The sequence below is a fragment of the Mixophyes fleayi genome, chromosome 5 (genome assembly GCF_038048845.1).
Source record: "Mixophyes fleayi isolate aMixFle1 chromosome 5, aMixFle1.hap1, whole genome shotgun sequence".
Classification (NCBI taxonomy): domain Eukaryota; kingdom Metazoa; phylum Chordata; class Amphibia; order Anura; family Limnodynastidae; genus Mixophyes; species Mixophyes fleayi.
In genome coordinates, this window is record NC_134406.1 from 2,173,210 (window position 1) to 2,187,934 (window position 14,725).

At 40.9% G+C, this 14,725-nt stretch overlaps 1 protein-coding gene across 5 annotated transcripts in view; it reads right to left on the reverse strand.

The window, feature by feature from the left end:
* Positions 1–417: 417 nt before the first annotated feature.
* Positions 418–14,725, reverse strand: part of LOC142158010 (cytochrome P450 2F2-like) — a 40,952-nt gene continuing 26,644 nt past the window's right edge. For all 5 annotated transcript variants that reach the window (XM_075211576.1, XM_075211574.1, XM_075211573.1 and 2 more), the window contains 4 exons: positions 14,167–14,308; positions 4,874–5,061; positions 1,383–1,524; positions 418–1,203 (listed from right to left, as the gene is read on the reverse strand). In XM_075211576.1, coding sequence (XP_075067677.1) covers positions 1,010–1,203; positions 1,383–1,524; positions 4,874–5,061; positions 14,167–14,308 — 666 coding nt within the window. In that variant the 3' untranslated portion in view covers positions 418–1,009. The remainder of the gene's footprint in view (positions 1,204–1,382; positions 1,525–4,873; positions 5,062–14,166; positions 14,309–14,725) is intronic.

Below are 14,725 nucleotides of genomic sequence, written 5' to 3' on the forward strand. Positions count from 1 at the left end.
TTTCAGTGTGATGATCAATGAACCCTGTGATCCCTGGAGATCGAGCTGATTCAGCAGCGGTGATCACAACCTTCAGCGTGTGTGTTTATACACGGGTAGTGTTTACATGTGTGTGGGCTGCTGTGAGCTTCACACCAGTCCTAGTCTGACCCTGACGACTGTTTTACACTCTGTAGATAAACCCAGACAATTAAATAGAAAGAAAGAAATACAAAATTACAACACCGCCTCCATGAAGGGTCTATACCTGACCAAACATAGCAAATAGATCCACAAATTATACCGAGAGCCTTTATAGAAATCTTACAATGGTCGGAGATGGAACTGTTAGAAGGTTTCTGGCATCAGAAGTCTCTATAACCCCATCTCATTACTGATCATTTATCAATGGATTTGTTTCAAAAATAGTAACATAACTTGTAGAACATAAGAAAAGAATTTATTTACACATTTTAACAAAAATAAAATATCATCATTCGCTCACAGGCAGCAGAATGGAGCCGGTCACCAACTATTAATGATTAATGTGGTTACATTAGGGTAAATTTCTAATACATTATTTGTAACTTATTTTTGAGGTATCCTCTATTCATGTTGCACTAAACAATAATTTATTAAAGAGTTGGACCATCCAGAAACTTGTCCCCCCCATAATGAGCTCCCAGGCAGGTCTGAAGACCTTGGCGTTTACAATGACACTGACCCAGGGGGTATTTTGTGCTACGTAGATTACCCCCTGTACGCTGATTTATTTCTGAGACCCTCCAAGGGAGGGATGGAAAAGCAGTCACCTCATACAAACATCTCCCTCTTCTGTCTCATCACAGCTGGAACAACCCCTTTAAAGACTAATCTGCATGTAAAAATCATTAATTGGTGTACATTTTAACAACGTGTTTGCCCTAATGACCCAATGTACCAGAAACCCCTTCTTGACCACTGGAGTGATGTTCTCATGTGGGATGTCCACTGAGTGGTCACTCTTTGGTCAGAACATACTGGACAGTCTCTAGGATGATTGTGATCGAGGGGCAACACACAGCTGGGAAAAAAACAGGTTCTTAATTTTGTTCCGTTTCAGGGTTTTACAGTCCTGGCGCTCGGTCCCGGGGGGCTGAGTGAAGGTGAATTTCTGGAGAAGAGCGCAGAAGAGCAGGAAAAGTTCCATACGAGCCAGGTTCTCTCCAGCACAAATACGTTTTCCTAAAGGAGAGAGAAGGAAGATTAGACAATGAGGGAGCAGAGATTATTATTAGCTTACTGTAGAGTATACTATATATTACAGCACATGTACCTGACAGAGACCACACAGAACTCCTCTCTACCACAATTCTTAGAGATATGTAGTATTAATTATAAGTTTAATGACACATTATTCTCACCTGCTGAAAAGGCCATAAATGCAGGCTTTGTCCGGAACTCCCCCTTGTCATCGAGGAAATGCCCCGGGTTGAACTCTTGGGGGGTCTCCCACTGGGAGGGGTCAGATAGCACAGATGAGATGAATGGGATCACTGTTGTTCCCTATAATGGTAGAAGAAAGAGACGGTTACGTAATATAATGATTTAATAATGCATTACAGAGATATTTAATTAAATAAAATCATTGGGGTAAAACATATTAAAAAGATTAAAAAGTTTATTGCTCTCAATCAAAAATATCAATTATTCACCATTGCTCTGACATTTTCATGCATGATGGGAGCCACAGTGTCACAATGTGTCTGTTCATTGCTGCTATATTTTGGGGGATTCACAGTGATACAATGTATCTGGTCATTACTTCTATAACATGGGGATCCCCAGTGATACAATGTATCTGGTCATTACTTCTATAACATTGGGATCCCCAGTGATACAATGTATCTGGTCATTACTGCTATAACATGGGGATCCCCAGTGATACAATGTATCTGGTCATTACTGCTATAACATGGGGATCCCCAGTGATACAATGTATCTGGTCATTACTGCTATAATATGGGGATCCCCAGTGATACAATGTATCTGGTTATTACCGCTATAACATGGGGATCCCCAGTGATACAATGTATCTGGTCATTACTGCTATAACATGGGGATCCCCAGTGATATAATGTATCTGGTCGTTACTTCTAGAACATGGGGATCCCCAGTGATACAATGTTATACTGCTATAACATGTGAGCCACAGTGACACAATGTATTAGTTGTGTCATTATCTTTTTTATCTGTATAAAGGGGCAACGTATTATGTAGCACCAGCGATGTAACTAGACATTGGTGGGCCCCATACCAACATTTTGTAAGGGCTCACATACACACTCCCATATAGACACGTTGTTGGTCCTGTAGCAGCTGCACCCTCTACTATGGAAGGTATATCTATGTACAACACTGGACACTGTATTGTCGGGACCCCAATACAAATAAATCACATACAGTGACATGTAGTGAACTGTAAAGATGACCCTGCCAAGTGGTGTTGGGCATGTGTGGGGGGCGTGGGTGTGGGGCGTGGGTGTGGGGCGTGTGAGGTCATTACAGCTGCTGTATAATGGAAAGTCCCAATCATACAATGTCTCGGATCATGTCCTGTTTTTATTTCATGGAGACCCCATGTATTTTGCAATTTGTTTGTATCATGATCCCCTCAATGTATGGTGCTGAATTACATGTCAGTGCTTTATAAATAGAATATGATAATAATAATAATAATAATAATAATAATAGCCAGTAATACAATGTGTCATTACTGTTGTTATATCATGGTTAGTCCAAAGTGATACAATGTATCACGTCATTAATACTACAATACTCTCAAGTGGAATACTGTAATTACAGTTTATATACTTCCCTTTGATTTGGATGGGCTGTAAGAGAACATTTGTAACTGTTTAATAATCTGTAATTACTGTAGTAAATGAAGACTGGGCAACAATTGTACTTCTAGGGATCTATATACATGGCCACTAGAGGGCCCCATCACAGAGGAAATCAGCATCATAAGGTAGCTGAGGGCTGATGCATCCAGTCAGCTGCTGGTTGGAGATCTATCTGTTGCTATTACACAGTGTAGGCCGCAATATTGTGGAATATTCAATGGAAAGTAGCTTAATTATGTTACTGGTCCCTGCTGAATAAATAACTGCAGTCTCAGACATAAAGTACAGAATAGATATTTACTTATTAATAGCTATGGGATATTTGAAGTCTCTAATGTACTGTTATAGGGGGAGATATACTAAATGTGGCTGTGCATATAACACGCTTGTTCCCATGTAGTCACTGTGCAGATGCAGGTATTGATACATATATGTGCTGTACCTAACTTGTGTGTAAATAACTTGTTATGGTTTCAGACCAGAGGTTGCCCAAGTCTTTGTGAAACTGAAAAGGTTGATGTGAGCAGTTCCAAACACCACGTGGGGCATTTATAATAACTGTATAGAAAGGTGGTGTCGCCTCTAGCAACCAATCATATTATAGGTTCTATCGTCTCTTTAGTACAGTTTAAAAAAAATGAAAAGTAACAGCTGATTAGTTGCTGTGTGCAACAACACATTGTTTACTTTTACCTGTAAAACAATTTTCTTAAGTGGCCTCAGTGTGCAAATCTATGAGGTTTCGTCACTGACTAATCCTGGTGTGACCTGGCCATTCCATTCACCGACTGAGTGTCACCTGCACCCAACGTGGTGTCAGTAGTAGGAGGTACCAGGCAGTGGCGGATCCAGGGGGGATCGCCCCGATCGCCCTCCCTAGCAGGGGCTTGCTGCCGGCAGCTGCACATTATGTGCAGGTCCGTTCAGCAGTGACAGGCAGGGCCAGTGTGTTTTAAACACAATCAGAGCATCCGGACAGCACACTGTCCCTGCCTGTCACTGCTGAACGGACCTGCACATAGTATGCAGCCGCTGGCAGCCTCAGATGTCAAAAGGGGGCGGGGCCTAAATCCCCCCCCCCCTACATCGCCCCGGGTAGCAGTATTCTCTAGATCCGCCCCTGGTACCAGGCCTTTTATCTGACATCTTAAACTGCTCACGCTTCTCAGGCAATGTGTAGATGCTGCAGCACCTCTTTGTTGGATGCTGTGGCTGAATCCTTCTTGCCTGCTCACTATGGATCAGGTCTGTGTAGCTGGCAGTGCACTGGCTCAGGACACCGGGCTCAACACGGGACAGTCAAGGTACGGATTACAGCGCATTCTTGTTACGGCCAATGGTTATTAACATGAACTTCCATAACAGGATAACAGAGGTCTTCGTCTAAAGAAGCCGCCTTTCACGTAGAGCTAGTATGTGTAATACCACAGCTGGAAGGTAGTAGGCGCTAGCCAGGAACAAGAGCAAATGGTCAGAAGCAGCCTGGGTCAGGGGTCTGTAGCGAGCAAGAGAATCAGGGATAGGCCAAAGGGTCAGGGCTGGCAGCAAGCAAGGGTATCCAGTAACCAAGCCAAAGGTCAGGGCAATCAGAGTACAAGCTGGATCCAGAAACAAGCCAGGGGTCCCAACAGGAAATAATCAGCAAACGGACAGAGTCAGCTAGTGAGGAACTCAACGCTATAACCCTCAGAGAGGCTAAGCCTTCCTTGCCTTAAATAATTGATTTGGCCAATCAGGGATCAGATGCACTGGGGCTGCAATTAGCCACAGGAGGCTAGTAATTACTTTACGTTGCACATGCCTCTGGATGTCCCCTGATGCCGGGACGCGGCACTGATTAAGAAAGCGGACACAGTGACAGCCAGGACGAAGAAGAATGTATTGTCCCGGTCGTCACTGTAGCTTGTGACAACGCTTTGATCTGGAGCTGTGCACCCTTAGTCTATAGTGTTCAGCAACCTGGTATTTGGGTGGTATAAGTGTGGTATATTAGTATGGTAATTTCATACCTTAGGGATGGTATATCCTCGAAACTCAGTGTCCTCCATCACTGCATGATAATGAGCCAATGGTGCCAGGTCTAAAATTCTCTGTATCTCATGGACCACGGCATTGGTGTACGGCATCTGTGCCCTGTCCATAATCCCAGGTGGGCGCAGTGACTGCGTCACCTCATCGATCTCCTGCTGGACTTTCTCTAAAATATGGAGAAAAAATGCAGTTTGGCACAAAATCAAATATATTAAAATAAAACATAGTATTAGCAGCTGTTCACTGCACAAAAATGTTTACTGGTTACCTGATAATGTTGTAATGATATTGACAATCATGTTACATGCAACACACACTGATTGGGAAATGTGAATTAATGACAGTTACTGTAATCTCTAATGAATAAATGTTAATCACTATGCAAAAGTTTTTTCTCTTCACAGAAGGTCTCCAGCTACAGAGAAAGACCCTTTAGACAATCCAGAAAGAATTTATTCAATGAATAGAAGTTTGCCATATGTTTTGGTCCACAGCCACAACAAACATAAGTAGAAACTAATGGAGGATTTAAATAACATAGACTCTGCTGAGTAATGACTACTGGGTTTTGGAAAAAGATATTAGACATTATGGGCTATTCGCATAGTAAATGCATTAACTAGGTAGTTTTTCTGTATGTCGTAGAAGGTATGTTTTTGAAAAGAATAGAGAAATGGACTAATATAGTTTAATATGAAACAATATTTTGGTTTGGTATTTGTTTTAACCAAATTTTAAGTTAGATGGTTTGAAAAACAGCAATGCAATGTAATGTCAAATTATGGTAGATAACAAAAAGTTTTTACTTTTATCCTCATAATAGTTTTGAGTCAATCAGTGTTGTAAACACATTTACTGCCCTTATTTACTGTGCTATAATCGTCATATACTGCAAGTACTTCTTTGTATTGTGGGTATGATAATGCATTGATGGGAATTCAATGTTTGGACATAAATGGAAAAGATTTAAGACTTTATGACCTATTATCCATGCTCCTGCATTAGCACTTCTGGATGATAGCAAGTCATTTATACTCTCCTCTGAGCAGAGCCAAATGTTTAACCAATTTTAAGATGAAGAAATTTTAGAGTCAGCACTGGCTTTGCCAGATTAGGACAAGTTTGTTTGCATTATTTTGACATGAAGTCTGTACACAAGCACAAGGGGTACTAACACAGATACATGGTCACAAACAGAGGTCACTTGCATATTACTCTACACAGTTAAAAGCAGTAGCTCCAGCTGCTGCAGTGCTTGAAAAGAGTATAGATATTGTGCTAGGACACCCAGTAACCCTAATGGTGTCACGTGCAGTCACAGAAATTCTCAATCAAGCAAGCACAAATCATTTGTCTGCAGCTAGACTAACTAAATAGGAGGTAGCCTTGCTTAGCGCCTCACACATAACAATTGCTAGATGCACAGTCATAAATCCAGCAACCCTGCTCCCCATTGATGATTCAAAAGAGGGGAGTAAGGGGAGTCACAAAGAAGATGAATCATCAATAGGGGATATGAGGACCTGAGTGAAGCTTCTGAAAAAGAAACTGAAGAAATACATAACAAAAAACTTGATTGTATTGAATTCATGTAATTAGAGGCTTTGGGCCTAACAAATATACATGATACACCGCTCCCTGATGGTGACATAGATCTATATGTAGATGGCTCATGCTACTACATAAACAGCACACTGTATACAGGTTGTGCTGTTACTACACTACTACACAGACACACATATTGATTCAGAAATCACTCCCATGCCATATGTCAGCACAGGAAGCTGAGTTAAAAGCATTGATGTTGGCCTGTATATATACTGAAGTACAAAAGTCAACATTTACACAGACTCACGCTATGCCTATGGTATAGCTTATGACTATGGCCCAATATGGAAAAGCAGAAACTTTATGGGGTCATCAGGCAGACCCATAAAACATGCAAACCACATAAGAGAATTGTTTACTGCCTTTCAGATGCCTGCCAAACTGTCTGTGATTAGGGTGAAAGCACACACCAAGGAAACAACGCCCGAGGCAGAGGGAAATAGACTGGTAGACCAAGCTGCTCGAGAAGCTGCTGTAACGCCAATCCCAGAAGGGAAAGTTGCCTACGTGGTAGCCCCAGACCCCAAGTTTCACTGAACCATACTCCAAGCTATGCAATAGCAATCAACAGAGAATTAGATAAGAGCTTGGGCTAGACGAGGTGCACGAGAAGTGCAAGGAGAATGGTGTAAAGATCAGCAATTATGTCTGCCAAAAGCACTTTACCCGATTATGGGCAATAAGTACATGGGAAAGTGCACCTGGGAAAGGATGCTGTGGTAGCACTAACAAATACTGGATAGCACCAGAGTTTGCCCAAGCAGTGCAGGCATTAGTGGCTGGTTGCCTAATCTCTGCACAAAACAACCCGGGTAAGTCTGTCCCAACTTCACAGAAAAGCTCCCCTCAGACACTGTATCCTTTTCAAAGGATTCAGATAGATTTTATTCAGCTTCGCAAATGCTCAGGGTATTAAAATGTACTTGCGCGTGTGTGTGGACCTTTTCAGTCGCTGGGTGGAGATGTGGGCACGCAGAAAAGCAAATGCAGAAAATAATGGCTGAAACAGGTCTGCCGTGGATCTCATGTTTACCTATGGACCTGCACTCAGTGAGAAACACTCCTAGGAAAGACACAGGTTTAACACCATATGAGATTTTGTTTGGCACAGCACACAGAACAGGCTGTTATTTTCCACAGCAACTACGGCATGTACATGGTGATTTGTTGCCTTATTACAGAAACAACTAACTGAAGTACATGATCAAGTGTTCTCTTCCATTCCAGACCCTAATTTTGATACAGGTACCGACAGACTTCAACCTGGGGAATTGGTGGTCGCGAGAAAGCACGTCAGGAGAAGTCTTGAAACCAGCTACAAGGGTCCTTATAAAGTCCTGTTGACAACTCCCATGGCAGTGAAAGTACAGGGAAAATGACACCTGGATTCACGCATCACACTGCAAAGTCTTCAAATCAGGGCAATCTTGTTCTGATAAATAGAAATATAGTGTCTTATGGTATTGATAGGTCTTGCCTGAATAGTTGTGACTGAAGTAGGGATCAAGGCCTCCCTAACCCAGTGTGAAACAGACAGATAAGTGACAAATTTTCTATGCCACTGTAAGAAACAGAAGGGGAAGGAGTGCTCAACAATTTGCATTCATAGGAGAGTAAACTCTGAAAATGCCTTTGTGTGGATGCATAACCTCATTGGTGAAGTTGTCAGTAAATATTTATTTTGGATATTGGGAATATTGGCATTAGTAGCAAAGGGTTTGGCAATCCTGTTGATCGTATATGTGGTAGTGAAAATTATTATATGGCTGATTAAGAAATTACTGACACTTGATTGTTGTTCCTGCAGGACAATTAATGAGCTTCTTGAACCAGTAATGATCACAGGAATTTCTACAAGTTTAATGCCTGAGACAAACAGTGAACATTATGAACAATGGTCAGCAATCAAACCGAAAAACTGCACAGTCTGCAAAAAGAGATTGACAGTGACCATCGAGAAACCAGAATGAAAATTTATATCCTTTCTGTGGTAGGATTGATGAGAATCCTAGGGCAGGCGTGGACCCCGGGTCAGATACTAAGTCAGTTAAAAAAACAAAAAAAAAAACCTATGAGCAGAATGGGCAGACAATACTAGGATGAAATTGAAAAATGGATTGTCACATCATTGGTGGGACATATTTGTTAATGGATCTTATTCCATGAAGAAAGCAATGAATATTTTGATTCATCCATTGTTACCAATTCTTCTTGTACTAACTATAATGATTATATGGAACTGCTACCTAAAGTGTAATACAAGCAAACTTCTAAATAGATATCAGCAAAGTATTCCCCTCTATACACCTAGATTAGACATTAAATAGGGAACAAAGGGTTATGGTGATAAAAATACCAGGGGATACATGCTGAATGAATTATTATTCTACCTATATGGGGTATTTAAGATAGTGTAAAGGTAAGCGCTAACTGTCTTCTGCTGATTATTAACATGACCGATAGGTAGTAGATATTTAATCAAAAGAGGGGAGTGTAAGGGTAAATTTGTATGATTATTGATTTAATATCTATCATGTATTAAGCTTTAGAAACTAATATGTTATGCTATAACCTTAAAAAATAAATTTCAGAAGATATTGTAAGAATTATTCAAGGTTGTGAAACTACATAACAGGATGTTCCCAAGAACAGAAACAGACCAAGGACACGCAGCAAAGCAAAGCGTTCTTTACAGATAAAACCGAAGGACTCAAAGCTGGGGGAAGCACAAGAATATTGGCAGAAAACCTGGAAAGAGATAATGCAGAAAAAAGAAAGAATTGTTTAAACTTTGATGGAAAATTGCAATATATATATAATTGTTCATTGACTTACTTTCATAATCTACTGTCTTATGACTGGTTGGTAAGCATATATACCCCTAAACTTTTATGTATAAATAAAGACACTGAAGCGGTCTCAGACAGGAACAGAATCACCAGTCTGAGACCGCAAATAAGTCGACTGCAAATCAAGGAAGATCTGACTGATACTGAAGGTGATTGATAGACGTATCGGTGAACACTGATACCCCAAACTATATATATATATATATATATATATATATATATATATATATATATATTCTGACCCAAACTCTCTCTCAAATTACTGCCCCATCTCTCAGCTCCCATGTCCCTCCAAGCTTCTCAAGAGAATTGCCTACACTCGCCTCACACACTTTCTTTCAGCAAACAACCTACTGAATTCTCTTCAGTCAGGCTTTCGCTCTCAACACTCCACAGAGACTGCGCTGACCAAGGTTGTCAATGATTTGATCACAGCAAAAAGTAAAAACCATTACTCTCTTCTAATTCTCCTGGATCCTGCTGTATTTGACACTGTTGACCACACTCTCCTCATACAAACACTACAATCCCTAGGTCTTGAAGGCACTGTCCTATCCTGGTTCTCATCCTACCTATCTAATTGCTCTTTCAGTGTTAATTTCTCTGGATCCAACTCTGCTCCGCTTCCTTTATCAGTTGGAGACCACAAGGCTCAGTCCTAGGTCCTCTGCTATTCTCTATCTACACCACTTCTCTTGGAAAGCTAATAAGCTCCTTTGGATTTCACCAGCATCTCTATGTGGATGATACACACATTTATCTATCCTCTCCTGATCTTTCACCATCTGTGTTGTCTCGCGTTACTGACTGTCTTTCTGCCATTTAATCTTAGATGTCTTCTCGCCAACTCAAACTCAATCTTTCAAAAACTGAATAATATTCCCACTCAAAAACAGAAGCTTCCTGTCTGACATTTCTATTTCTGTTGATAACATGACCATAAATCTCACCCCGCAATCCTTGACTCACAACTATCATTTATTCCCCACATGGAGTCTATATCTAAATCATGTTACATACATCTAAAGAACATTTCCAGAATACGCACATATCTTACACAAGACACTGCAAAAACCCTAATTCATGCACTCATCTCCCGCATTGACTATTTCAATTCCCTCCTTACTGGTCTTCCCAAAGTCAGACTTGAACCCCTACAATCTATTTTGCACGCAGCGGCTAGATTGATTTTCCTTGCAAACCGTTCTTCCTCTGCTGAGTCACTCTGTCAGTCTCTACATTGGCTGCCTGTATTTCAACAAATCAAATATAAAATTCTACTAACATACAAGGCCGTCAACAAAATTGCACCGACATACATCTCCTCACTTGTCTCAAAATATCTCCCAACTCGACACCTCCGTTCTGCGTCTCTCTTCCACTCTCATTACATCCTCCCGTTCTCGGTTACAGGACTTTTTTCAGGCTTCACCCACTTTGTGGAATTCCCTTCTTCACACAGTAAGACTTTCCTCTAGTCTTCAAACCTTCAAGCGTTCTCTGAAAACTCACCTCTTCAGACAAGCTTTTGCTATTGCTCAACCACCATCTTAATCTTCCTAGGTTACCCTATTACCACTCTCTACACAGCTAACACAAGACAACAACCCTCTGACCAACATTGTTGTGTGACTGATCACACAGCCCACTCAATACTTTGACCTTTGCATTCTAGCTGGTCCAATGTGCAATATGATGTAGCACATGCCCTTGTATTTTAAACCATTGTCCCATAGATTGTAAGCTTGCGAGCAGGGCCCTCTTACCTCTTTGTCTGTATGTAATACCCAGTATTGTTTTATCAATGTTTGTTCCCAATTGTAAAGTGCTACGGAATTTGCTGGTGCTATATAAATAAATGATGAATATATATATATATATATATACACATACACACACACACACACATATATATATATTTAGGTATGTCTTATTTTATCCTGTTAATAAGATGCTAATATTAGTGGTAAAGTTGTACCACACAGTAGTGCCCCCAATTCATACTATGTCACATATTTCATTTTCAAACGTATGTAGGTAACTGTTTTCGTATGTGTGACTCACACACATCTCCAATTCTGCAATGAGTCCTGGTTGGAGTAGCAGCCCGTTATGATTAAGTTGATTGGTCTTCACAAGAATGTGAGAATATTAATAAGCTTGCTTTTAGAACATCAGTATGTTGTAAAATGATAATTAATTTTAATACTCAAATTGCCTGACTTGATGATAAGAAATTCGTGTGAGGCATTAAAAGAAAACAAAAAAAAATAATAATGAAAATCCAGAGAATCAGAGGAAATGAAGGCCCTAAATTATTTTTACAAGGTATCTACATGCTATATTTTTTTTAAATATTTTTGACATATTGTGACATACGGTGAACCCTCAGAGAGGTTTATTTTATTTGAAGTTTAGAGGTTCTGAAACTTAGAGATTTAAGAAGTGGTAAAGAGCCTTTTGCTAGCGTTTGTAATCATTGCTACAACACATTCTGCAAATACTTAACTATGGGCGAGCAACTACTAGTCTCAATAAGCCTTCCAAATCATTGGAAAACCTCTATTATAATACTGTGAACAGTATTTTCTCTCTCTCAAAGGCGGAAACTTTTCAGCCAGTCTCTCTGCATGGGGTTTTTCCTGGGTCTTAGGGTCTCTCTTGTATATCCCTGTGACATTGTCCTGTTCCACAGGGTCCTAGTGTCCCGCAGTTTCCGGGTATCACTTAATCACTCCGCTACTTACACCTGCCCCTGAAAACCTGCAAATAAAATACCTTTCTCAGCCATATCTGCGTCTACTTTCCAGTCTGAATCCATATGCAATTGCTCGAATGCGATGTAACCGTCTTAACGTTGACGAGAATCCCAACAGGCTTCACACCTACACTTTAAACACTTAGCCTGCGGGGTCCAGACATTACCCCTTTAAATTTACATTAATGTACGATGCACTGACGTGAAAGTAAAGTGCCGGACAGCTGCCTTATCGGAATGACTGTCTGTCTGCATGCGCTGCCGTCGGAAAGTTGGATCTTCGGTTTTCAGGTAAGTATTGGAATCATTTATTTCTGCAATCAGAATTTTGGTGTAGGTCTGAAGCATGTCGGGGTTCTCGTTCCCGTTAACACGTACCCAACCCTCTCACTGTACATTGGCTATGTTACAACACCCCTTCCCTCCCCCGCCACGCCTCTTCAGGCTTAAGGGGTTGTAAGTGACCAAAAGTCGCAGGTCTGAATTGCTGCAGTATGTTCATTTTCTGAGCATGAGCAGTGTGAAAGAGTGCAAATATTCTCTACACAAACAGACGTACATCTCACTCTGAATCAGCCCCATAGTATGCAAGTAATTAATTGTTGAAAACAGGAATTCAGGGTGAGAAATAAAGTTTCTCAGAAACATCCGTGTCCCTTTTCTTTAAACTCCACGATGACTCACAGTGTTTAGAGAGAACAAGAATAGTGCATACCTTTGTAAAGAAACAAGAGTATAAGACTGTATTGTACTCAGCTGGTGCATTCATATAACATGTTCTTCTTCTGGTCTTACTTTCTTTAGGAGCTAGGAAAGTAAGACCGGGGGAGGACCTATCGTGTGAATGCTCCAGCTGAACACAAAACAATCTTATTTCTATTCATATTTATTTACAAAGGTTGTGCACTATTTTGTTTATTGTTTTCTCTCTTCATCCAGTGTGAGTCATTAAGTTAGTCTAAAGGGAAGGAGCGCTGAAGCACCAGACACAAAGTACTACACAGCAGATGATATGTTGTTTATCTCTCTCCATTATTCCACTGTGCACCAAGGGATTTTCGCTATATGGAAAATGGAAATTGCCTCAATTCATAAGACAATCTGCTTCTTACTAGCAGGTGAATCAGGGCAGTTGGCAGGTAAATAGGAACCAAGTAGAAATTGACAGCAGGAGTATTGTAAGGCATACATGACAACCTTTTCAAGTTGGCTTCCGGGACCTCAGGGGGGAAAAGGTGGGTGTGTGGGCTATGAAATGCCAAAGTTCACGGCACATAGCAGGGCGCAGGGCTTAATTGTGTGATTGTGCCATTAAGCCCCGCCCCTATAACGATCTGGGAGGATGCCTACTCTTCCAGGAGTCAGTGAGGACTCCCCAAAATTTGGGAGCCCCCCGGAAATTTCAGAAAAGTAGGCAACCATGTATAAGGTAAGTTTAGGCTCAAGCAGGACTAAAGATAGCGCCCAACAAAAAATTATTATATCCTTGAAAAGAATTGCCATTGACAGGCAGAAATCTAGAATAAATGTTTGTTTTTCCAATTTGTGGCAATCAGTGGGTGACCTATTGGTGGCACAAACCAGGCAGAGGGCAGGGATAAAAGTATGAGTAAGGGGGGACAAGCTAGGGAAAAACTAATGTTAGATCATACCTGAGAGATCAACAAGAACCAAAACTAAACTTCCTGGAGAGGACTTCAGAACTGGGCACTGGTGGTAATGAGGGTTGGTTTATGATGTCAGTGAATTCCTCCCAATTGGGAATTGTCTGGTACAGAAGATAAATCTAATTACTGTCCAGGGGGTAAATATATCAATATGCGGGTTCTTCAACACCCGCGTGTTCAGGCTCTTCCGCGATTAAATTTCAAGCGGCGCTGCATTGTAAAGGGTTAACTTCCCTTTACAATGCAGCGCCGCTTGAAATTTAATCGCGGAAGAGCCTGAACACGCGGGTGTTGAAGAACCCGCATATTGATACATTTACCCCCAGGACTGGAATCCCAGAGCAGACCCGGTATCAATTCTCATAATATATACACACAGAGTCTCTTACTTTGTACTTCTGGAAAATTGCTGACTACAACTAGAGAGAAATTGAGGGTAGAAGTTGTGGTTTCAGTTCCAGCTGCCAGCAGAGCTATGAGCGTCATCAGTAGGCTGGTTTCACTGAAATTACCCCCCGACAAATGTTCCTCCTGCAAAGAGACATCAGGAATATCGTCACAGTCCTTTCACCCAAGCCAGAAAACAAAATATATGTTAATAAAGGAACATTCATCAAACACAGGAAATCATTTTATCTAAAATCATATTAATAACAGAGATTACACACTGAGTGGCTAAATTATTCGGTACATCTACCACGTAGAACGCCGCCCTCACATTTGTTCTCAGCTCAGCCTCATTGATTGAAGGAGGTACGGCACAGGGATGGGGCCCATGCTGACAATAGTTTTTGGACATTAGCTGATGATGGATCTCTGCTATCTGTTAATTGCTTGTCTGTATCGATGAACCAAGTGCTTTATACAGCATTGTTTGCATGTATTGCAAGATGTGTCCAGTTACATAGGAAGGAAAGGTTTATCTAATATACTGGATGTTTAATGTGT